This window comes from Anoplopoma fimbria, chromosome 14 (genome assembly GCF_027596085.1).
Source record: "Anoplopoma fimbria isolate UVic2021 breed Golden Eagle Sablefish chromosome 14, Afim_UVic_2022, whole genome shotgun sequence".
Taxonomy (NCBI): domain Eukaryota; kingdom Metazoa; phylum Chordata; class Actinopteri; order Perciformes; family Anoplopomatidae; genus Anoplopoma; species Anoplopoma fimbria.
Genome location: NC_072462.1, coordinates 9,896,185 through 9,920,556, shown reverse-complemented (window position 1 = coordinate 9,920,556; position 24,372 = coordinate 9,896,185). Strand labels below are relative to the sequence as shown.

Below are 24,372 nucleotides of genomic sequence, written 5' to 3'. Positions count from 1 at the left end.
CTGTCTATATAAGACCTTACAGCTCACAGTGCATGTCAGAACAAATGAGAATCATGAGGTCGAAGGAACTGCCCAAGGAGCTCAGAGACAGAATTGTGGCAAGGCACAGATCTGGCCAAGGTTACAAAAGAATTTCTGCAGCACTCAAGGTTCCTAAGAGCACAGTGGCCTCCATAATCCTTAAATGGAAGAAGTATGGGATGACCAGAACTCTTCCTAGACCTGGCTGTCCAGCCAAACTGAGCAATCGTGGGAGAAGAGCCTTGGTGAGAGAGGTAAAGAAGAACCCAAAGATCACTGTGGCTGAGCTCCAGAGATGCAGTAGGGAGATGGGAGAAAGTTCCACAAAGTCAACTATCACTGCAGCCCTCCACCAGTCGGGGCTTTATGGCAGAGTGGCCCGACGGAAGCCTCTCCTCAATGCAAGACATATGAAAGCCCGCATAGAGTTTGCCAAAAAACACATGGAGGACTCCCAAACTATGAGAAATAAGATTCTCTGGTCTGATGAGACCAAGATTGAACTTTTTGGCGTTAATTCTAAGCGGTATGTGTGGAGAAAACCAGGCACTGCTCATCACCTGCCCAATACAATCCCAACAGTGAAACATGGTGGTGGCAGCATCATTCCCAAGAAGACTCATGGCTGTACTAGCTCAAAAGGGTGCTTCTACTCAATACTGAGCAAAGGGTCTGAATACTTATGACCATGTGATATTTCAGTTTTTCTTTTTTAATAAATTTGCAAAAATTTCTACATTTCTGGGTTTTTCTGTCAAGATGGGTTGCTGAGTGTACATTAATGCAAAAAAAATTGAACTTTTTCGATTTTAGCAAATGGCTGCAATGAAACAAAGGGTGAAAAATTTAAAGGGGTCTGAATACTTTCCGTACCCACTGTATATCTAGAAATTCAACATTTGAATGCCGTGCAGATTTAATTTGCATGTCTATTCATTGTGTTTAAATCCAGTATTTCTGCAAAGTAGAGACAAAGATCAGGCTACACTATTATTATTATACTTTTTGTAAAATTAGAGTCCAGTGGGACTACGTAGGACTGATCCAACTTTTGTAATCCAAACATCTCCAAAAACTCCAGAGCTTTGTAAAATCCAAAAGTTAACATTTATTGAAAAAAAAATAGATGTTATCATTTTCAAAATCACGTGATAATGTAACAAAATATTTGTATGTATTTGTTGGCCTTTACCCTTTCAACGCCTTGCAGCTACATTTCCACTGCTTGCAGAAGGCAGTTTGCGCTCCTACTTATACATCAGTATTATAGGTCTATTTCCATGCATATGTCCCCAACCACCTTTGCGTGCCTTGAAATTACGCTTTCCCTATATTTGCACTCTTTCCAACTTTGTAAAGCAACTGTTGAACAGCAATTTCCCTTGAGCTAAATAAAGTTATATCTTGTCTCATCTTACAATTTGATTAAAAACAGGAAAAGGAAACTTTCTCCTATTGTTTATTTCCATGCATATATTCCCTTTGTCCATCCTATCATTAGTTATATATAACACATTAGACCAAGTACTTAGAAAATAGCCATAATGCAAACATGTCAACAAGTTAACACTGCTCATAAACTTTAAAAAAATTTCCAAAACTATGCACACCTCATGGCTGCCCTCAAAGCACATGAATAGTTATCATAATCACAAAGTTAGTGAATTGCTTTCTCGGTGTCAGCATGACTCAACTCTATGTGATCATAAAATCCACTCGTAAAGCTTAAACGTGTAACAAATTTAAACCTGCAATAAAAGAACATTTGTGAACACAACATTGGCATCACCTTTAAAGTTGATATGATGAACTTGTTAGCAAACAGTTCCTTATTTCCACATCCCGGACATGATCCTTCATTTGGAGCAGTGTCTGTCTTCCTGATGAAATAAATTCATCAATGTGATTATGCACTCAGTTATTCTTTATTCTGTTTCAGAGATTCCCATTTGAGATCTCAATCACATATTTTAATCTTGCGTCTAAATAGTTTAGAGTGTCTGTGTCTGTCATCTTCTCTACATGAAGAACTGAGCCAGCAGGTTGGCCAAGCCCAGCAGGATCAGGAAACTGTGGAAGAGGGCTGAGGGCCAGCGCAGAGACCCCTGCCTTTTCAGAGAGATCATGTGGACTAAGGCAGGGAAGACAAACACTAAAGCCAAGCCACATGTTGCTCCAGAAAACCTGCATAGGGAGACAGAGAATTGACATCAGTACAGTGCATTTAGTTAGGTTACTGAGGTAACAACAGGTCCACTTGTGCATTAAACTGATGACTTTGTGTCCTAACGACAATTCAAAAAAATGATATTCCCAATCTGTAAGGTAGAATTTGTATTTTATTCAGCAGTAATGATTGTACTTAAGGCAGATAATGTTATTTAAAAAGAGACAGCAGCTAATAATGTGTCGTTGTGCTATTGGACAGCTGTGACCAGCTGATGAGAAAAGCTGACATCAACAGTCCAAGTCAATGTCGATTATGAGTGAGCATGCGTGAGTGAGTGAATGGCAGGATGAATTACACTAGAGATAAATCACAACCGATCCCTCTATTGAACTTAATGGTGTGGTTATAGACTGTATAACCACATGGAAGATGTTGTCGTCGTGTATTCCGTCACACATTGGTCTGTGGACTGCGTTTTTTAAGAGTTATGCATTTTGGCCATTGCTATTTTTGCAACCAGAATCAAGAGAGAAGTAGAGTCATTTTCTCATAGACTTCTATACAACCAGAGGAGTCGCCCCCTGATGGATATTAGAGAGAAAGCAGGTTTTAGCTACTTCCACATTGGCTTCACTTTTCAGGCCATGAGGTTGCCACCTGGGTACTGCCCAGCCCTACATCAAACCTCCACCAATTTACAGATGTGAAGCGTAAACAGTACTTCTTTGAGAGATGGTATGTTAAGTGTTGCAACAAGAATACGACACAAAGTTAATAGCTACTCTCTGTAATGCATCTGTAAAAACTGTAATAGGAAGCAAGAAATGTGTTTTCTATGATCAAAGGCAACTATGACATTCTCAAAATGCCCTAATTTGATATGGAACTACAAAAAGGGCAACCAAGAGAACTGCCTTAAATGATGGATATTCAAGCTTCAAAAGGGGTTGGGCAGGTGATGAAACGGTGTCACCAAAAGGTCTGCACATGTATGATTGCAGAGAGAGAGAGAGAGAGAGAGAGAGAGAAAATCTCCTTTTCTTTAGAAGGTCGAGACACAAGGCCTCTACTACTTCGGTCAAGGTGAGGCTCCATACAGGGCTGCTTCTGGGTTCTCGCGGGGCTCCGGTCTCTCTCTCTCTCTCTCTCTCTCTCTCTCTCTCTCTCTCTCTCTCTCTCTCTCTCTCTCTCTCTCTCTCTCTCTCTCTCTCTCTCTCTCTCTCTCTCTCTCTCTCTCTCAAATGTGCTCCCCAACTGTGAGATTTGATGATGGAATGGCAATTCTGAAGAAGAAGTTTGTTATGTTTGTGGTGTGTTTGGAAGATACCCAATGGATTGGACAGTGTGTTGGGCTATCATGGACTACCTGAACACACATTGCTGTACCTCTCTGCAACTCAGCCTATGATACAGACAGCTTGGAGACTTTTATTTTGTTTCTGGCAAGATTGTATGACATGTCTTATATGACCACTTTGAGCCGATTGTCTGCATTCATCGCTTCTTGTTTTTGAGTTTAATTAAGCATTTTTTACGACGCCTTACAGCCCGTTGGCGAAGATCTTTCTCTGAACGCTAGTGATGCCACAGTGCATGTCTGACCCCCCATGTCTGTTTGGACAGTATGTTTGGCTATCAGCTAACAGAACTACCAGAACACATACTGTTGTATCTGTCCGCTACTCAGCTGCTGCTAAACAGGCCGACTGCTTGGTGAGTTTAATTTTGTTTTTGGTTTGAGCTGATTTCTTGTATTCATTGCCGCTTGTTTCTGAGATTGAAAGTGTGTTTGATACAATTACAGCCCATTGGTTACGTACATCATCGGTTTTCTAATCGGCTTACTTTTATTCAGGGTTCTAACTTTTTTCTCAATATCATTTTCCAGGACTTTAACTGGATAATTTTAGTTTTGATCTAGCTAGTCAGACAGACAGGGATCGCACCATACATTCTTCTCTGTGAAAGACGTGTGCCTATGGCTATAACTTTTCTATGAAATCATCTCTTATGTGCTTGGAAAGGATGACAAATTGTTCATAGATTAATATGATAATAAAAATGACCACAGTTACCACCCAGCAGTGACTCATATTTACATTGGAAGGATAAGGAGACGTACATTATTCGAGTTTTGACCACTTGAGTGTTAACATGCATTTGCTTCAATGTGAGGTAACTAGGGGGATTCCTATTGTCTGCATCTATTGCCGCTTGTTTTTTTGAGTTTGATAGAAGTGTGTTTTACATCACCTTACAGCCCGTTGATGTCTAGACAGATGGTTAGTCAGTTGTTGGTTGTATTCATTTGATCAAACAATACAGCAGTGGTCTTTTCAGACACAGCTGGTGGAGATCTGCACTCTAGTGAGTGCATTTTTCTAAATTCAAATGTTGTGCAACAGATGTACATTATAATGTAAAGCATGGTGCTGAATCAAGAAGAGTTCTTCTCACTACTAACTAGGTCTTTGAGGGGATGCGCCATCATACTATTGGCTTGTGGTGCCTAACCTAAATTCATAAAGTTCCAATGTTGAATAAGCAGATGTAAAAAAAGTAGTACACACACAGATCATCAGGACAGAGTAGACCAAACTCAAGACCTAATCTGAGCTTGTCAAGTCTGAGATAAAATAATAAATAATTATTTTAATAATAAATAACCGAATGAATAACCAATCACTATGACATCATCAGTAAACGCATTTATATAGCGCCTTTCTACTCTTCCAACCACTGTACACTTCATGTCATATATACTATATGGACTTAAATGTCCCAAAAAAGTTATCAAATTCTTCATATGAGAGATAATTTAATCAATTTCTTATCAGTATATTTCTTCATTAAATATTAATTTATCTTATCATCAATTTATACATTTGTTTGTCTATCTTATTCATATTATTATTTCCCATCTAGCCCTAGAAGCACAATGCTGAAATGCTGCAAAACTTTTTTAAATACGTATTAAAGTGGTGCTCAGTTAGATTTGGCTTCATCTATCTACACGCAAAAGTATTGTCACTACTGCCAAGCATTTTGGGTAAACAGTTTCAGTAATCATACCGTTCATGATCAACATACAAATGCCAGACACCAGTTTATTCAAGAACATAAAAACTATATTTTGGACTGGTTCTATTTGATTAAAGAATTATTAGCGCATTACACGGTATATGTAAATAAGGAAACAGGTTCAAACATACCTTATGATGGATCCAATATTGGGATAAAACTTGGCCATCAGAACACCAGCTCCAACAATTAAGATGTTCAGTGCCAGAACATGGAAGAAACTAAAGAGAGACAATGGGAAAACCTCTGATATACTGAAAGATTGGTGACTTACTGCACAGGAGCCTGAAAACTGTTAGCAAGTTAATCTGTAAATCAGTGTAATTCCAACAAACTGTAGGTTTATGAAAGCCAATAATTCACATATTTAGGCTTTTGTTCTGTATTGTTATTTCCATCCAGCGTGTTTATTATAAATTTGTTATATTTTACAACACTTCAAGAAAAAGACATTATTGTAAAAAAAGAGCAGTTATTAGTCTGCTGTTTAGTCTAACACCATCTTTAATGATAATGTCCTTTAAGGCTACCTGGGGTAATGGTTGCCAAAGATCTGGCCCATCACCTGGACCCGCAACAAGTATCCCAGCAGGGGGTAGACTGTGATCATCTGGAACAACAGGAAAGTCCGAGCCACAAACACCATCACATCACTGCTGGGGAAGTTATCTAAGAAATTCTGTAGGACAGAAGAAAGCAGTGGAGAGTTTGCCATGTTGGGTTTGTTTGTCAAATCTGTAGGGAAGCTGCAGTCACAGTAGATGACAATTTGACTTAAAATCCATATCTATAACTGTTTTTTAGCAGTTTGTAGCTGTTCTTCAATCCTGTTTTTGTGATAAATCGGCAAGTCTTTGCTGCTACCCTTTAAAACATACTGATGTAATGCCCTTTGAAAACGTACGTTGTTCGGAACGAGCCGAATACTTGAACATTTCCTACAACTTTCTCGAGAACCGCTAATACAAACAACTCCCACACACTCAACTAGGACTGCCCCCTCTTAGTACATTCGTTGGTCGTTTTGGTCTTAGTCGATTTCATTTTTTAAAAATGTTTTTTTATGCTCATATTTCCTAGAAACTAATTTGCACATCTCTGGTAAACACAACAGTTAAAGTAATGCTTTTGACTCTTTTTAAACTCAGTTTTCTTTCCTTTTTATAGGCAGTATGCAGCACATTGGCAGCAGAGCTCGCTTATACCAAATATTTTCTGTCATTGATGGATTTTTTAAAACAATGATAGGAAAAACCCGCAAAAATACATCAATTTGTAACAAAATGTAAAATGATGGCAAATATGTCAGCTATTTTCTCTAACTGCTACTTCTTCTTGTCAGTAACGAAGGTTTGAAGTCAGTATCTGGATCAAGATGTGCTTCCACGACACACAGGTACAACTTAAAAGAAGTAGCATAGCTTCTACTCCTCAAACAGAAATAAAATAGCAAAAAACACTATTGGATCCCGATCTGCATAAAATATCAAACATTTCCAAAACCATAATTTTAACAAAAAGCTGAACAAAAACAAAAGACATTTGAAGAGTAAATCTCACCGGTTCAATGCAGTCTTTGAAGAGAGGAGGGGAGGGAAAGGCAGCAAAGATCAACACTCCCACGTACAGATAGGTCAGCCCCACTAGAAGATAGGCCACAGACAGGTCCCGCACCTTAAAACACCAAAACACATCCACCTTAGGCTCGGCATCACTGTACTTACTGAGTTTTCTCAGGTCGATAAAACATGTTGGTTGATATCTTAATTTAAGACTCTTTCCTTCCTTTCTATCGATGGATTTGACAGGACTCGCATGATTCATTCAAAAATAATAATTAAACAACTTGTGAGAATGAACTGTGTTAACCAAACAAAGTCAGCAGAGACCAGATGAGTAAAATATAATGCATATGTTTGTGAAGCTGGGCAGGGGCATGGGTGGACAAAGCTCACATTGTTCTCTTGGTGCTTGTTGCTCTTCATTAAGGTGATGATGCAGTTGTGAATGAAGAAGGCCAGAGTGAGGACACCAGTGAACTGAGGGAAGAGCAGTCTGAACTCTGAAAGACAGAAATTATACATTTGTTACTGTACAGAAATGGATTATGAGATCCGTTGTGTGCATAAATCAATATATATTTTGGCCCTAGGGCGGCACCAGAAGAAAGCTCTTGGAGTGCCCAGAATTGAAAAGCTTCATCCTCTGGGGAGCAACCTTGGGCAGAGTACATTTAATGTCAATCTACTAAATTAGTAGGAAAGTCATTAAGGGAGCAAGATGGTAGAGGTAGGTAGAAGGTAAGGATTTTGTCTACTATTAAGGAACCATTAATAAAACTGATATTATCAAATCTGCATTGCAATCTGGGTCAGTTATAGTTAAGGTCTTTTTGGAAGAGTTGGGTCACAACCAAAAGATTGACCAATATCACACTATGCCAGCAGGATTTAACACATCCAACAATTACATCAGCGGATACACTGCTAAACTCTTGAATGTAAATCCTGATCAGCCAAATAAAATATCCCAATTTATATCACGATTAGGGTTGGGTTTAAAAAAAACAATCTTCATTTGAATGATCCGCCATGGATTATTTAAATCCTTACATCGATGTTTTAATACAGGCCTTTTCCTGTGGATGCGTGAAGACTAGCAAACCTCTGTTGAATCAAAACATGCTGGCAGCTGCTCCACCAAAGACACCACCAAAGGACACCATGTTGATACGAACATCCAATACTGCCATAAAGCAGCTCTGCTCATTGATCAGCAAAATCCTCTAAAATGGCCTTGATGATGTCGATATTAAAATGCATAAATACAACATTGTGACAGAAAATACCTTTTCCAATCTTGACTTCAAGCAGGAACTGACACCCTCTTATATAATTAAACTACAGTTATCTAGAGTATGTGTACTAGGTTCATGCGTTGTGCTGTAGAAATATACATAAAGAAACATTGAAACCTGCAGGAGGTTTACCTGGAACATAGAAATGGGTCGTGTCAAACCAGTGGAACTCCAGGTGGAAGCCGAGGTGGACCGCTTTGATAGTGACCAGCACAATCAGGTAGACCACTGATATGGTGCCTAGACAAGATGAAATGATGCAACAATGGATGGATGGATGAATGGTACAGCACAGCACAGCACAGAGCAGAGTCAGAAGGAAACCAGGGCCACTGTACAGGTAAGCAGCTTCATTTGCTACTGTGTGATTCAGTTCTTTTGTTTGAGTAATTTAAATATAGGAACAAAAATTCGGCAAAAGGGACATTAAGACTATATGCAGCATATTCAATATACTCTGCATTCATTACAGGTATTAAGTCTTTTCAGCTGCAACACCATCATTACCTTGTATAGCAGCGGGATTCGCGCAAAGTAACAAAATTAGCTGGTATCGCAGATCACACATCACACCAAAATCCATCTAATGCGTTTTAATCCAGTAAGCAAGAGCACGGACCAATCAGCACCCTGTGAGGAGCTACAGGCAGCTAGGGGCGGGGCTTAGATGTGCATGATGACGCAGAGAGGTGACTGTTATTTCTACACAATAATGGCGGCTCCTGAAGAGGTTAGCGTGTATGCTGCAAAAGCATCAGTTCAAGAACTAGAGAGTACTTTAGTTTAAGAACCACACCAAAGGCTCTTTTTCATGGAGAAGATGTTTTCTTTCTTCTCCCGTCAACATCCAATCACAGGTCTGGCGGGTTAGGTTACCACAATCAGCCTTACTCAGATATACTCACTTAATTTTCTAATATGATATGATAACTTTGATACAATTGTCCAATAAGTGTGACCAATCAAAACATGAGTAATATAAGATGATTATTAATAGATCAATGTTGAATGTTTCTAAAGCGTCACACAAATTGTTATATTTAAACAGAGATTATACAGCAATGTGCAGTAACTGTTTCGGTGATGGGGAACGGATTGATAATTGTCATCGCACACAGAATCACATCATTTCAAAACAATGCATAGATTTTATTGTGGGCTAAGGATGAATGCACAATCTGTGATATTTAAATGTGTGGGATATTGCTGTTCAAAGAAAAAACCAACAGGGATTTTGATGTGAATCTGCAAATTAATTTGCTTTGATATAAACTGTATGTATGAGGATATGAAACAGCGTGTCAGAGTGCTCCTCCAGGCTACACAGATTTTTCATGAAAGCTATAGGCGAGTAGGTTAGGCTCAGAGTGCATGTTACCATGGTAACTGACCCTGAGTTAAAGTAATCTCCAAAACTCAAGCGTTTCCCTCAACTCAACAAACCAGCTGACTGGAACACATACAACTTGATTACTATTTATCCTCGACATGCTGGCTTACCCCATACATCTGCACTCAGATGTGAGGTTTCTTTAAGCAGAAGTAAAAAGCATGTTTCAGTCATAAATTCAACACTGGCAATGACCTGGCTGCCAAACAATTAATGAAGATTTCATCTTTATCTAGGATTCAAAGACCATCAAAGATCTAAAGAAGCCCACTGTGATTTACTTAGTGTTCCCCCAGATCGCCGCGGTGTTGACTTTCAAAACAACCAAATGAGATGGAAAGAAATTCTGGTTTCACAACGAGTGCTTTTTTTCAACACTGCTACACACTCTTCGTATCATCGATCTTATCTTACCCAAGAATGTGAACCTGGCGAAGAAGGAGGCTGAGCGGAAACAGAGCAGCGGCAGCAGCAGGGTGATGAGGTAGAGGGGGACAGTGTTGGTTTTGCTCCACCAGTGTTCAAAAGAGCTGACATCAGAAGTATCGTTTCCACTGTTAGCAAGATAAAGTGTGCTGATGGTGTAGTTCTGTCCAGGGTCAGTGTTCGGAAATGGACAGATGACTGGAGAACAAATCAACAACCATCACTTTACTCACTAAAATTGTTCTTGTTTCCTCATTGAGATGGAGGAATTTTTTTAAATGGGATATCTATGACAAAAAATATAAATTTGAAAAACAAACGTTCATTCATTTTAGAGTTTCTATTATACATTTACATCACAAGGACACCACGAGCAATGATATGAAAAGAAAACTCAAGAAGAGTAAAGTACCGATTGTAATGACAATACATTTTGAAAAACTCAATTGATTAGCAGAAGACAACTATTGACTGATTAAGTTATTTGTCTGTCCACAGAATAAAAAAACATTACATAGGGCTAAACACTAACTTTTCAAAGTGGTTCAAACTGTCATCTGCTTTTGGTTGGTACTGAAAATATGGCTGCAATTTTTAGTCACCCTATATTTTGAGTGATAATACTTTAAATACTACTACCATAATAATGAAAGGGTGGCATATAAATAAAAGCTTACTGTAATCAAAGTAAACCCCACAGTCAAACAATGTTATCTGCTTCACCATTGTCTCTAAAACAGATGCATGTGCGCATGCGAGTAAATGCGCAAAAGCAAGTTGAGCGATATTATTATAATTTTTCTAATTCTTGCCTTTATTGGACTGATGAAGAATTTTTTGTCAGGCTAGAAACAGGGAGAGAGAGAGGGGGTATGACATGCAACAAAGCTTCCACAGCTGGAATCTAACTGGGACATTGTGGCTACGAGGCATGAGCAGTAACCATTGTTGGCAACCCTTATGGTAGAGCCCCTCTCCAGGTTATCCATTATAATCAAATGCATAGTCTCCAACACTAAACAGTAGAAATTTGTTTTCTGTGGTATCCTGTTCCTATCTAATTTGTTTAAGATTCAAGGTTTGCCAAGATATAGCAAGAGTAAAGGACCCTGTTTACTGTAATTCAGGGCTGTCTCCGACCAAAGTTGACAGTTGTGAGAGAAACGTAGTCCTCAGTCTAAAACAATGGTCCTAGATCTGTGTATCAATTAAGAGCATTGAAGGACCAAAGAAATCCTTTGTCGAAATTCTGACAGTGTCAGAGATTTAGGGCCAAGTTTTCACAATTTCCATACTGCTAAAACCCACATGTACATAAAGTCACAGTTAAACGTTGCAGTGTAAGTGACTTACCTTTATCTGAGCCGTTGGTTCCAAACTCTGAATCTGACATGTTGATATTGTGAGCAGAGTCTGTAGACAGAGAAGAAACCCATCAGATCAAAGCAAAAGATCCTGCACATTTTAGTGGAATGACCATCTCGGCAGAAAATAACCATTATATATGAGCAGGTATACTGCTGTATTTTATTCCACATTTATTATAACGTGTACATTTGTTTATCCGCAGTATTGGAAAAACTGACGCAAGTGAGTGTGTGTGAGGTAAAGGAACAGCCAGGACCACTATGGCACCTACAGTTTATGTTTATTGTTATTAATCATAGGACATTATTTTAAAAGTCCCCAGCTGATATTAACTTTGTGACCAAATGGCTGGGAAGTTTGATATTTGCTTTAAACTACCAGACGCATCGTACAGATAGAAGTAGCCAAGGTAGAGCAGCCAAAGAGTGAAAAGTGTTTGGATGCATGCTGCAAAGTGCTGAATTGTCTTTGATTAAATTATCAACTAAACGGAACTAAATAGTTATGTGATACTTCTTTACATTGTGACTTACTGTAGATAAACTGTCCGGTGTTGAAGAGGAAATTGGACATGAGGACCCAGTAAACCACCATGGCTCCAATAATTGACACCATCGAGAAGACCAAGCTGGACCACTGGCCAAACTTGCCAAAGTAGTACCTGCAAACATCAGGGAATTCCCAGTCGGATGTGTCCACGTAGGCTGGAGAGAACACAGAGAATCAAAAGATACATATGGGATTCTTTCTGTCAAGTCACATACAATATCTTTGGGAAAGTCGTATATGTTGATGTTCTTGAATGGTCATGACTTACAGAAAAATCATCAAATAGCTTTCCTTGTAGCCTTTTGCTTTCAGAATGACTGCACCAGTCCTAACACTGTCATAGGTAGGTACCATAGGTACAGGCATGAGGACATAGAGCAGTGTATATATCAAATATAGTTATGAATATTATCATATTCATAACTATATTTTCATTTGGGTATAATCACCTGAAACTAAGAATTGTTGTGTTTCGTTGGCCTAGAATGTGTCTTTTATTTCGACATAGAAAAAAAATCTCCTTCACAGAGTCCACCATGTTGCACCACCATGTTTCTTCAGACGCCCAGAACAGACAAACCAAACACTGGACTAATCCCAATGTCCCCCCCCTAAAGATTTAAACACGGACCCCTCATTTTTGAGTCTGTAAGGGTTTGAAATGGTGTAAATACGAACGGGACAGCACTTTGTGACGTTACCAGAACAACGTCATATAATATTATGTACAATTGTGGGTATTTTTTTTATACCTTTTACTCCCTGATTTGAACGTCTTCCAGGCTTATTTGTCAAATAATTGCTCCTAAAGTTTTGTTAAGGAAGGATGACCTCTGAGAGAGCCGAATGGCAAAGAACCGCCACAGTTTTACACTCCACAGCTCATGATAACGATGTCTGAGCAGAGGGGTATTCTATTGGTTGCAATCTGCAACCTCACTGCTAGATGCCACCAAATCCTACACACTGTCCCTTTAAGGAAGTCAATAGCTTTGATGTGCACATCTGGCTGCCATCCTAAGCACAGAAACCGCAGAACAATGGATGGATACAACTTTTAGAGCCATACCAAACTGACATGAAAAAAACAACTGCGCAAACTTATCTAGGAACCTGCAACTTTTCCCACTTTGCTTATTTGTAAAACATATGTTTACTGTGTGTGTGTGTGTGTGTGTGTGTGTGTGTGTGTGTGTGTGTGTGTGTGTGTGTGTGTGTGTGTGTGTGTGTGTGTGTGTGTATATATACACAGTGGGTACGGAAAGTATTCAGACCCCTTTAAATTTTTCACTCTTTGTTTCATTGCAGCCATTTGCTAAAATCGAAAAAGTTCCTTTTTTTTTCGCATTAATGTACACTCAGCAACCCATCTTGACAGAAAAAAAACAGAAATGTAGAAATTTTTCAAATTTATTAAAAAAGAAAAACTGAAATATCACATGGTCATAAGTATTCAGACCCTTTGATGTGACACTCATATTTAACTCACATGCTGTCCATTTCTTCTGATCCTCCTTGAGATGGTTCTACTCCTTCATTGGAGTCCAGCTGTGTTTAATTAAACTGATTGGACTTGATTAGGAAAGGCACACACCTGTCTATATAAGACCTTACAGCTCACAGTGCATGTCAGAACAAATGAGAATCATGAGGTCGAAGGAACTGCCCAAGGAGCTCAGAGACAGAATTGAATTGTGGCAAGGCACAGATCTGGCCAAGGTTACAAAAGAATTTCTGCAGCACTCAAGGTTCCTAAGAGCACAGTGGCCTCCATAATCCTTAAATGGAAGAAGTATGGGATGACCAGAACTCTTCCTAGACCTGGCAGTCCAGCCAAACTGAGCAATCGTGGGAGAAGAGCCTTGGTGAGAGAGGTAAAGAAGAACCCAAAGATCACTGTGGCTGAGCTCCAGAGATGCAGTAGGGAGATGGGAGAAAGTTCCACAAAGTCAACTATCACTGCAGCCCTCCACCAATCGGGGCTTTATGGCAGAGTGGCCTGACGGAAGCCTCTCCTCAGTGCAAGACATATGAAAGCCCGCATAGAGTTTGCCAAAAAACACATGGAGGACTCCCAAACTATGAGAAATAAGATTCTCTGGTCTGATGAGACCAAGATTGAACTTTTTGGCGTTAATTCTAAGCGGTATGTGTGGAGAAAACCAGGCACTGCTCATCACCTGCCCAATACAATCCCAACAGTGAAACATGGTGGTGGCAGCATCATGCTATGGGGGTGTTTTTCAGCTGCAGGGACAGGACGACTGGTTGCAATTGAAGGAAAGATGAATGCGGCCAAGTACAGAGATATCCTGGAAGAAAACCTCCTCCAGAGTGCTCAGGACCTCAGACTGGGCCGAAGGTTCACCTTCCAACAAGACAATGACCCAAGCACACAGCTAAAATAACAAAGGAGTGGCTTCGGAACAAGTCTGTGACCATTCTTGACTGGCCCAGCCAGAGCCCTGACCTAAACCCAATTGAGCATCTCTGGAGAGACCTGAAAATGGCTGTCCACCAACGTTCACCATCCAACCTGACAGAACTGGAGAGGATCTGCAAGGAAGAATGGCAGAGGATCCCCAAATCCAGGTGTGAGAAACTTGTTGCATCATTCCCAAGAAGACTCATGGCTGTACTAGCTCAAAAGGGTGCTTCTACTCAATACTGAGCAAAGGGTCTGAATACTTATGACCATGTGATATTTCAGTTTTTCTTTTTTAATAAATTTGCAAAAATTTCTACATTTCTGTTTTTTTCTGTCAAGATGGGTTGCTGAGTGTACATTAATGCGAAAAAAAATGAACTTTTTCGATTTTAGCAAATGGCTGCAATGAAACAAAGGGTGAAAAATGTAAAGGGGTCTGAATACTTTCCGTACCCACTGTGTATATATGTGTGTGTCATATGTATATATATATATATATATATTTAAAAATCACACACACACCACTTGTGGTATGTGTTTGCCTGACTTAGTCAGTGGTTGGTGCATGCTGCTGTGAGGTGTGAAAGGTTTACAAGTACATGCTAAAGGAGCCCCTCCTCTATGGGAACATGTAAACAACAGACACTCATCAGAAACCCCTACTAAAGGTTATGAAACAAATGTCTTTATTAATAAAATAACAATTACCATTTTTTATTTGCACTTGCTAATTTGTTCTCACATAAATTAGACCTGCAAGCACCAGTTAAAGCACCTAACACAACTCCTCCTATCTCCTCATTTCACTTTAAAAAAAGAATCAGCTATAGACCGCTTAACTTTTGGAAAATGGTTAGATTTTGAAATAGACAGATGCTCATGCCTCCGCACAACTTGGGGCACACTGTGAACCAACCAAAACATGATGTACGACTTCATATATTATCTCCAAACTAGAATTCATGGTATATTGTGCATAAACTCAGTGCTAGTACCAGATTATTTTAAAAGAAGACTACTAAGGCTATGGAGCAGTGCTTTTGTGAGTGGGTGAACATGCCAAGAAACAAACCAGTGCACCAACAAACTCAAGGGAGAAGTCAAAATGAATGTTTACATTGCAGGTTTAAAACGTATTCATGTTTTATGAGTAAGGAAATGCATTTAACTCTGCGTTAGACCTCAATGATACACTTAATGGGTTTTGATGAAGAAACACGAAACACATGAGAAATTGTCACATGGCCCCTTTAGGCCTGATGGAGGAACTTACTTTTTCTGAACAACTGTGTGTATAATGTGCTAAAAGCTTTCTCTCATGATGTAAACAGCTCTGGCATGAAAGACTCACATGCAGGCTCTGTCTCACAGTGTCACGTTGCCTGCACAAATCTCCTTGATATAGCTATGAAGGTTACCTCCACACACAGCTCAAACAATAAAAAAATAAATGTATTAATAATAATATTAAAGCGCCCAGGACAAGAGCTAATAATCATTGTACCGGGTAGCTGACACAACAGTTACATATTCCCTAGAGATGCATCGATCATTCAGCGGCAGATCAAATCCAGAGGGTTTTCAGCTGATCTGCCATGACCTGTGACCATGTCTCATATTTTCTTTTGGTGATTTTACGCAGTATGCAAAGTACCCAGTGGCAATGGGGATCCCCCTTATAAGTGTCTATAATGAACGGTAACTTGTTTTGCTGCTATTCAACAATAAACTCTGACCAACTGCCTCACTGACATTAAATCATGGATGCAAAGCAACTTCCTTAAACTCAACTGTGATAAATCGGACATGATCATCATCAGTCCCAAATCCCTGACAAAAAACAGTCACAATGGCTCACCATGGACAACTCCACTCTGTCTCCCTCCCCACACATCCGCAACCTTAGAGTCATGTTTAACAGCAACCTCTCCTTTGAACTCCACGTTAATCAAATCACCATGTGCGCATGACATTAAAACAGTACGACAGTACCAGGATGATGGGATGATTGATCTTGAGGGTGGACAGGCTCATAAAATACCAGTCTAATTTTACTATCAAATAGTGTGGCATTGTACAAACAAGCTGCTTTTTTCCATCTAAAAAACATAGCCCGTCTACGCTCATCACTCTCCCTATCTGCTGCTGAAACTCTGATCCATGCCTTCATCACCTCCAGAATTGACTTCTGCAACAACATTCTTCATGGCACATCATCCAAAGTCCTAAATAAACTCCAGTACATCCAGAACTTTGCTGCTTGTCTGCTCACCCACTCCCGCGATCACATCACCCCTGTTCTCCAGAATCTCCACTGGCTTCCCGTCCCACAACGGATCCAATACAAAGACAGCACCCTGGAGAGCTCCCTATTGTAGCTGCTCCCAACTGCAGGATCAGCACCATGGACAGCGGGCGATAAAAAAACAGTGACCAGTGCATCACTACCCAGAGTGTAGTGAGTGCTCCAGAGTTATGCTGAAGTCTTACACAGACTCAAAACAGGTTTTCATGGATGCAATTACCAAGGAAATCAACTAGGCTGTAGACGCTATGCACAGCACACACATCGGCGCAGCTAATATTGTTAAAAATAAGGTCACTCACCGATTACTGAACACCTACGCACCAAAGATAATCCACAAAGCTTTCTAAACCAACATACGCACACACACGCGAACCCGACAAACGCACATTTGTGTCTCTTTACAACCTTTACCTTACGCACAGGAGGTCTATCCCAGGTCTATTGATTCCAGAATGTGCTCGGTTAGACTGGCAACCACCGAGTCATTTTCCCCTGCCTTCTGTCAGCTCGTCATCTTAAAAAGGCTTGATGAGACACACTGTTCAGCCTTCTTCATTGATATCCTACCATATTTCTCTTCTCTGCAGCTTTAGAGACAGAATTGAATGATCATGCATGATATCTTTCATGACAGCCAAATCTTCCACAGATCCTGAGTGGGTTAGGTGCATGTGAAGCCCTTTGTATTTTTGCCTCTCATCATCGGTGCGCAATGTGTCCTCTCTGGATGACTAAAATGGAGTGCCAGTGTGGGAATATCTCTCCATGCAACATTTACTGTATTGCAGCTACTGGGAACCCATCTGATCGACAGTGGTTTGTCACACAACTACTATATAATAAAGAGAGAATGGGGTACTAGAATCCACAAAAGAACTGTTAATTCTATTAAATTATTTAAACAGGTTGCTTTGATTTGTATCAGAAACATATATTTATTGTTTTTCCAGATTTTAAAAAGGATAATACCCATTTATTACTTTATTACTGTTTTTATTGGACTTACGTATTGCCTTGGGTGATTTGAGGACGACGTAACAACAGTAGAGCATCAGCAAGCCTGTGAAGATGAGGATGAGGATCCCTAGAGTGAAACCAGCCTATAGGAAAAAAGACACCACTGACTGATCAGATTTTAAGATTTGTCCTGTGAGGCAAATTTAATGAGCATCAGTACTGGTAATCAGCAATTCAAGAATAAATAAGGTCAAAACAAAGCTTTTCATTTAAGTGGCTTCGAACAGGCCAAGCACTTGAAGTATGTGGAATGACGCAAATCACCTGCTTTATACCCCAAGGTATGCTGAGTATAGATGTGCCCATCATTGTGTTCCATATAGCAAATCTGTGAGGAGAGAAAAGCAAAGTAGTAATCACAGCAGTTAAAGACATTCACAAGTACAGAGAGACCATTTAGAACAGGTATATTTCCTGATGATTACACTGTAGACTGTTTAGCTGACAGGGCTTACATGGTGATGATACTGGGGTTTTTAGAGGAGTGGTCGCTGCCTGTCACCTTGAAAGCCGTCCCCAGTGGGCTGTAGATGTAGAGCTCCTCCGGCCCAGGGATCACATGGTTTGGAGGACTCTGAGGAAAGAACAACCAGATGCTAAAGATGAAGTCCTCACAGGGACAGTAACATGAGTCTTTTTGAAAAATCAGGTCATCTGACCCCAAAGAACTGTTGTTAACACAATTACCTATCCATCTGACCAAGGTACAGGGCCCTGATGCTCAATATTTTTGTTTAATAAATGAAAGAAGAGGAAGATGACATTTTACCAATTTCTAGAAGGTAACAAATCTGTAAACATTGGTGAAGATGGAGCCATGTCTGACAATGGAATGCGTTGTCAAATGCTTGTGCGTCACCACTGGTCACATACACTATGCTTTAAAATCTATTGACATTAGTTGCTCTGTAAATAAAACCAACACTTTAAAAGCGTCCTTACTGTGGCCCCAGCAAATGCTATCCACCATTTTAAGAGATAATAATACTGTAGCTATGTTCCAAATTCCATACATTTTCTTTATACTTTAAGTTTATACTGCATCTGCCCTTACAAAGTAAGTAATGTTGCATGCAGTATGCATTCAATTGGGACATGGTACTTCCACTAACATGACACCTTGAACTTTGAACCTCTTCCGAATATATCTGCAGCAAAAAGGATTGTTGGTCAGAATAGCCAGAAAAGCATGCTGGCTAGCACAATGCAAATGCGACCAGATATATAGCATTAGACATACTATGGATTGGGACATACTATATCTGTTTCTGCCCTACTAAATTGTATGATAGTATGGGTATTGGAAAGGGACACAGTGAGTGTACTCAACATGGACAATAGGCTTTTTTTTTTTACTGAAGACATTTTGACAGTAGGAAAGCAAAGGTACAAATATTAAAAAATGTACTGGGATGAATTACGTTTAAAGATATTAGCAACATCTGCTGGAAGTTCTGGTACAGCAGCTTTAGTTTATTTTCCTGTTAGACAGGACATAACATGTCCTGTCTTAACATGTTTTATGTTTCTTGACATCATCTTTATGTTTTGTGTATATTATTGAGCAGGATTATGATTTAATGAGAGAATAAGAATGTTGTTTGTATCCCAACTAAAGTTTAATTTACCTCCATTGTACTTGCTGGTGGAATTCACATGATTGTGTTCCTATACTAAATGATGATTAATGCTGAATGTACAGCGGGCAAAATAAATATTGAACACGTCACCATTTTTCTCAGTAAATATATTTCTCAAGGTGCTATTGACATGAAATTTTCACCAGATGTCAGTAACAACCCAAGTAATCCATACATACAAAAGAAAACGAAACAAATAAGTTCAGAAATTAAGTTATGTGTAATAAAATTGAATGACACAGGGAAAAAGTATTGAACACATGAAGAAAAGGAGGTGCAAAAAGGCATGGAAACCCAAGACACCAGCTGAAATCTATCAGTAATTAGAAAGCAATGCTGCCCCTTGTCAGTGCAAATTAATATCAGCTGGTTCAGTCCCAACTGATGGCCTATAAAAAGGTGTCTCATTACCAAGGTGGGCTGCACGTGTCACTGTCGCCTCACAAAGAAACATCTCATGATCCAAAGACATGCAGCTAATTGATGACTCTGAAATTGCAAATGTGAGTATGAGTGGTTGTCTGTCTATATATGTCTGCCCTGTGATAGACCTTCCAGGGTGTAACCTTATTGACAGCTGGGATGCAAAAACATACTGATGGATGGATGGATTGGATTACCAAGTTACAGAAACATCTCATGATGGGTAAAAGCAAAGAGCTCTTTCAAGACCTTTGCAACCTTAAAAACATACTGATGGCATTGGTTACAGTTCCAAAGTTCCAGAGCACTGTTGGGGCCATAATACGGAAGTGGAAACAACATAATTTCACCATAAACCGGCCACGACCAGGTGCTCCTCGCAAGATTTCTGACAGAGGAGTGAAAATAATTATCAGAAGAGTTGTCCAAGAGCCAAGGACCACTTGTGGAGAGCTTCAGAAAGACCTGGAATTAGCAGGTTAATGCACTCAACGGCTGTGGCCTGTATGCACGCTCACCACGCAAGACTCCATTGCTGAAGAAAAAGCATGTTGAAGCTCGTTTAAAGTTTGCTGCACAACATTTAGACAAGCCTGTGAAATACTGGGAGAATATAGTCTGGTCAGATGAGACCAAAATTGAACTCTTTGGATGCCATAATACACACCATGTTTGGAGGTCAAATGGCACTGCACATCACCCCAAAAATACAATACCAACAGTGAACGGTAACATCATGGTGTGGGGCTGTTTTTCAGCATACGACACTGGCAAACTTCATATAATGAAGGAAGGATGAATGGAAAAATGTACCGAGACATTCTTGATAAAAACCTGCTGCCATCTACCAGGATGATGAAGATGAAACGAGGGTGGACATTTCAGCAAGACAATGATCCCAAACACACAGCCAAGGAAACTCTCAATTGGTTTCAGAGAAAGAAAATAAAGCTGCTAGAATGGCCCAGCCAATCACCTGACTTGAATCCAATAGAAAATAGAAGAGGCCCACAGAACCTTCAAGATTTGAAGACTGTTTGTGTGGAAGAATGGGCCAAAATCACACCTGAGCAATGCATGCGACTAGTTTCTCCATACAGGAGGTGTCTTGAAGCTGTCATTACCAACAAAGGCTTTTGTACAAAGTATTAAATAAATTTCAGAGGGCGTGTTCAATACTTTTTCCCTGTGTCATTCCATTTTATTACACATAACTCAATTTCTGAACTTATTTGTTTTGTTTTCTTTGTATGTATGGATTACTTGATTACCTAACATTGTGTAGCATTTAGGGAGATCTATTGGCAGATATAGAATATAATATTAATAATAATATAAAAGTATGTTTACTTTAGTGTATAAAGAGCTGGCCACCATGTTTCTACCTCAGCCCATACAAACCAGTGTTTGTACAAACCAAACACTGGCTCTAGATACAGTCATTCAAGTTTTCACTTTTTAGTGTTGAAACACAGTAGTTCTCTTACACGCTTGGCACACAGGAGAAGTTTCAAGTGGTTCCAATCTTCAACCTCGCCGCTAGATGACGCCAAATCCTTCACACTGCACCTTTAAGACTGTGGGCCCTATCTTGCATCCGGCGCAAGTGACTTAGTCACTGGCGCATGTGTCGTTGCTAGTTTACAACTGGCGCAGAGCGTTCTTTTGCCACCAGCGCCACTCGCCGGTAAATTAGGGAATGATCTTGCGCCCCAAGGGGCGGTTCGGCGGAAGGAGGCGGCGTGTTCTGGCGCAAACGGTATTTTGCCGTTTCTGAAAACCATTGCGCTACTGACCAGGAAATACCTGGTTTAAAGTCAGTGGCGCGTTGTTCAGATGCTATTTTAAGGGCGCATGCATACATGCGCATGCGATGCATACGGATTGCTTGTGCACCTCGCGCATACACTTTGCTTCTCTCATCTACACGGACAGCAGTTCCCATTTTTGCAAACCATACATAATTACAAGGAAAATAAAATATTACCACACAAGGAAAATCATTGTGGTGTCCATAAAGATAAAATAAATAGGCATAAACCATTTCTTATGCCTGCAACAGTGCGCGAAATGGCATTCAACAGAAAACACACACAAACACGCAGTGTAATTGAACGTACTTTCGGAATTCTGAAAATGCGCTTCAGGTGTTTGGATAGGTCAGGTGGTACTTTACAGTATGGTCCTCAAAAAGTCGCAGCATTCTTTGTGGCATGTTGTGTTTTACACAACATTGCCATGAATCATGGATGTGTCGATGACATTAATGAGGATAGATTAGAGGACTTAATGAGACGTGATGCTGAACTGCATGTGCCGATGCCATTACGTCCAAATGCCCCAGCAGCAGCACGGGAGAGGAGAGCTCATCTGTCAGAGGAGCTGCATCGTATATAGTGAGGTAAGCAAACTAATGACATCTCCGCTCTATTGTTTAGCATTGTACAAATATTACCATGCATTCATAACCTTGTGAGTCAGAGAAAGTGAGCCCAAAACATCGGAAAGGAAAGTATAGTATGTCCTTGAGACATTTTTTATTCGGCTTGTCCAAATGTTAGGCGTAAATGAAAAAAAATAATACAAAACGAAAAATGAAAAGTTGCAAAGATTTGAAGGAAAAAATATTTATTTTCTCCCTCCTCTGTAAGGCCTTTTACGCCTGCCTCGGCGGGATCCAACAAATGAGGGTCCGGGAGTGGCGACGCTGGATGTGCTCCTGGTGGAGCGGGTGGACGGAGATGGAATGGGGGGAGGAAGGGGCACAACAGGGGGAGGAAGGGGCACAACAGGGGGAGGAGGTGGGTCGTTTGGGGGCCATGCACGTTCCATTGCTGTCGCAATCCGGTCCAAACTTGAGGCGATGCGCCCGAGAGGCCGCAGCAACATCGCCACCCGGTCCAGACGGGTGTTGGTGTTTCGCCGCATCCCGGCCAGCTCCCGCTCCAGCATGTCGAACCCGGTTTGCTGGAGCTGCAGGAACGGGTGGTCCTGCGGTCTCATGCTGCTGCTGCTGCTGCCACGGCGTCTTGCTTGAGGGCGCCGCGCGGCTCCCTCAGCTGCCCCGTGCGCACTGGTCCCGAGGCCAGGGTCTTCTTCCTGAGAAGCTACGTGACATTGTTTTGATTTATTTTATGGCTGTGTTACATTTATTAAATGTCAAAAATGATTAAAAAGATTTTCACGAGACATCTCTATTTATGTGAACTTTATTTATGTACCTTCGGGTTGGACAGCTGGTGCATCGGGTTGGGTGCCGACCTCTAAGCCCCCAAAACCCTCAACACTTTCAGCGGTCAGTGTTGACGCAGCGATATCCTCTGCTGGCGTGAGGTCCTGGTAACTGCCAGATCCTCCTCCAGTCTTTTGACGTGCTTTCAAGTTGGCCGCAAGCTTGGCCTTGCCTCTTCTCCTGACGTCGTTGTATCGCTTACGGCAATGGAGAGATGTCCTATTTTGTCCAGCTGCTGAAACAATTACGGCGATTTCCTCCCAAGCCGCTTTCACGGAAGCAATTTTGGGTGGGTTTCTCCCATCCCCATATAAAGCCAACTCGCGTTCTTTGACTGCTCTGACAAGCACATCGGTATCTTCTGTGGTGAACCTTTCATTGCGTGCGCCTGGCAAACCCGCCATCATAATAGCAATCCGCCATGGAACATGCGCCGATCGTTCTTAAAGGGGATGCGAGAAAACGCTCTGATTGGTTCATTGCACGTTACGCCCAAACCACACCTACGGGTAATTAGGCTGCTTCAGACCAACCCTTTTGACACTTGCGCCGCGGCGGAAGTGTCATTTATCCGCCTGTAAAATAGCGATAGCGCCGTAGAACCGCCCACAAAGCTACTTGCGCTTTGCGCTTTCCCACTTGCGTTTCAGACCGTTAAAATAGGGCCCTGTATGTGACAACAGCCTGTCAGACAGACTCACATTAGCAGGCTTTTGCTCCCAGTTGATGCTCATTAGAATCATATCATGTTAAACGGGAGAGCCAATGACCGTGATGATCGGCTTTTCCCACATGCATTTACAAAGTTTAGTTGGAGCAGACATCTCTTCAGCTAACTACTCTTCCTTACCCAAGGAAATAAATACTAGCACTTTTGGTTCCATCTATATTTCCCCACATCAGAGGAAAAAATCTGCATAAAGTTGAACCACTCTCAACTCCTCCTCTCCTCCATTGCAGGAAGAGATGCCAGGATACTATTTGGATTATATTAACAATAAATGGCAGTGTGTTACACCTATTTTACTTGAACAAGGGATGGTCTTTTTGTAAGCAAAGGCTATGATTAAAAACAAACAACATTAATATGCCTGAACATGCTTACGGACCTATGGCTACTAGATCTGAACTGTTGTGATGACTTCTGTTCAATGAAAGGATGCCAGAAGAAAGCTGGATTTCACCATTGTTGTGCGGTGTGTAACTGTGCGTTCACAGTTGGGGTTCTGTACTACATTTGAGTTAAATGTGTAATGTACAGTACCAGTCAAAAGTTTGGACACACCTTCTCATTCAACTACTTTGAAGAATCTAAAATATAAAACATCTTCTGGTTTGTTGAGCATTTGTTTGTTTACCACATAATTCCATATGTGTTCCTTCATAGTTTGGATGTCTTCAATATTAATCTACAATGTAGAAAAAAATAAAAATAAAAATAAAGAAAAACCATTGAATGAGA

At 40.5% G+C, this 24,372-nt stretch overlaps 2 protein-coding genes across 4 annotated transcripts in view; both read right to left on the bottom strand.

Moving 5' to 3' along the window:
• Window positions 1–873: 873 nt before the first annotated feature.
• Window positions 874–24,372, bottom strand: part of slc38a9 (solute carrier family 38 member 9) — a 33,908-nt gene continuing 10,409 nt past the window's right edge. For 2 of the 3 annotated variants that reach the window (XM_054612571.1, XM_054612570.1), the window contains 12 exons: window positions 18,071–18,189; window positions 17,880–17,943; window positions 17,605–17,698; window positions 11,847–12,017; window positions 11,299–11,358; window positions 9,934–10,143; window positions 8,262–8,369; window positions 7,228–7,334; window positions 6,833–6,946; window positions 5,803–5,951; window positions 5,404–5,493; window positions 875–2,205 (listed from right to left, as the gene is read on the bottom strand). In XM_054612571.1, the coding sequence (XP_054468546.1) occupies window positions 2,040–2,205; window positions 5,404–5,493; window positions 5,803–5,951; window positions 6,833–6,946; window positions 7,228–7,334; window positions 8,262–8,369; window positions 9,934–10,143; window positions 11,299–11,358; window positions 11,847–12,017; window positions 17,605–17,698; window positions 17,880–17,943; window positions 18,071–18,189 (1,452 nt within the window). In that variant the 3' untranslated portion in view covers window positions 875–2,039. Of the gene's footprint in view, window positions 2,206–5,403; window positions 5,494–5,802; window positions 5,952–6,832; window positions 6,947–7,227; window positions 7,335–8,261; window positions 8,370–9,933; window positions 10,144–11,298; window positions 11,359–11,846; window positions 12,018–17,604; window positions 17,699–17,879; window positions 17,944–18,070; window positions 18,190–24,372 lie in introns of all 3 variants that reach the window. The other variant, XM_054612572.1, reaches the window with a different exon arrangement.
• LOC129102428 (myb-related transcription factor, partner of profilin-like) lies at window positions 22,216–23,317 on the bottom strand. The gene is made up of 2 exons (XM_054612573.1): window positions 22,900–23,317; window positions 22,216–22,785 (listed from the first exon to the last, which is right to left on the bottom strand). The coding sequence occupies exons 1-2, from the start codon at window positions 23,315–23,317 to the stop codon at window positions 22,307–22,309; spliced, it is 897 nt and encodes a 298-aa protein (XP_054468548.1). The 3' UTR covers window positions 22,216–22,306.

Coding starts and splice junctions, on each gene's coding strand:
- LOC129102428 (XM_054612573.1), bottom strand. CDS start 23,317: ATGATGGCGGGTTTGCCAGGCGCACGCAATGAAAGGTTCACCACAGAA. Junction 22,786..22,899: donor ACCAGCTGTCCAACCCGAAG/GTACATAAATAA, acceptor AATGTCACGTAG/CTTCTCAGGAAGAAGACCCT.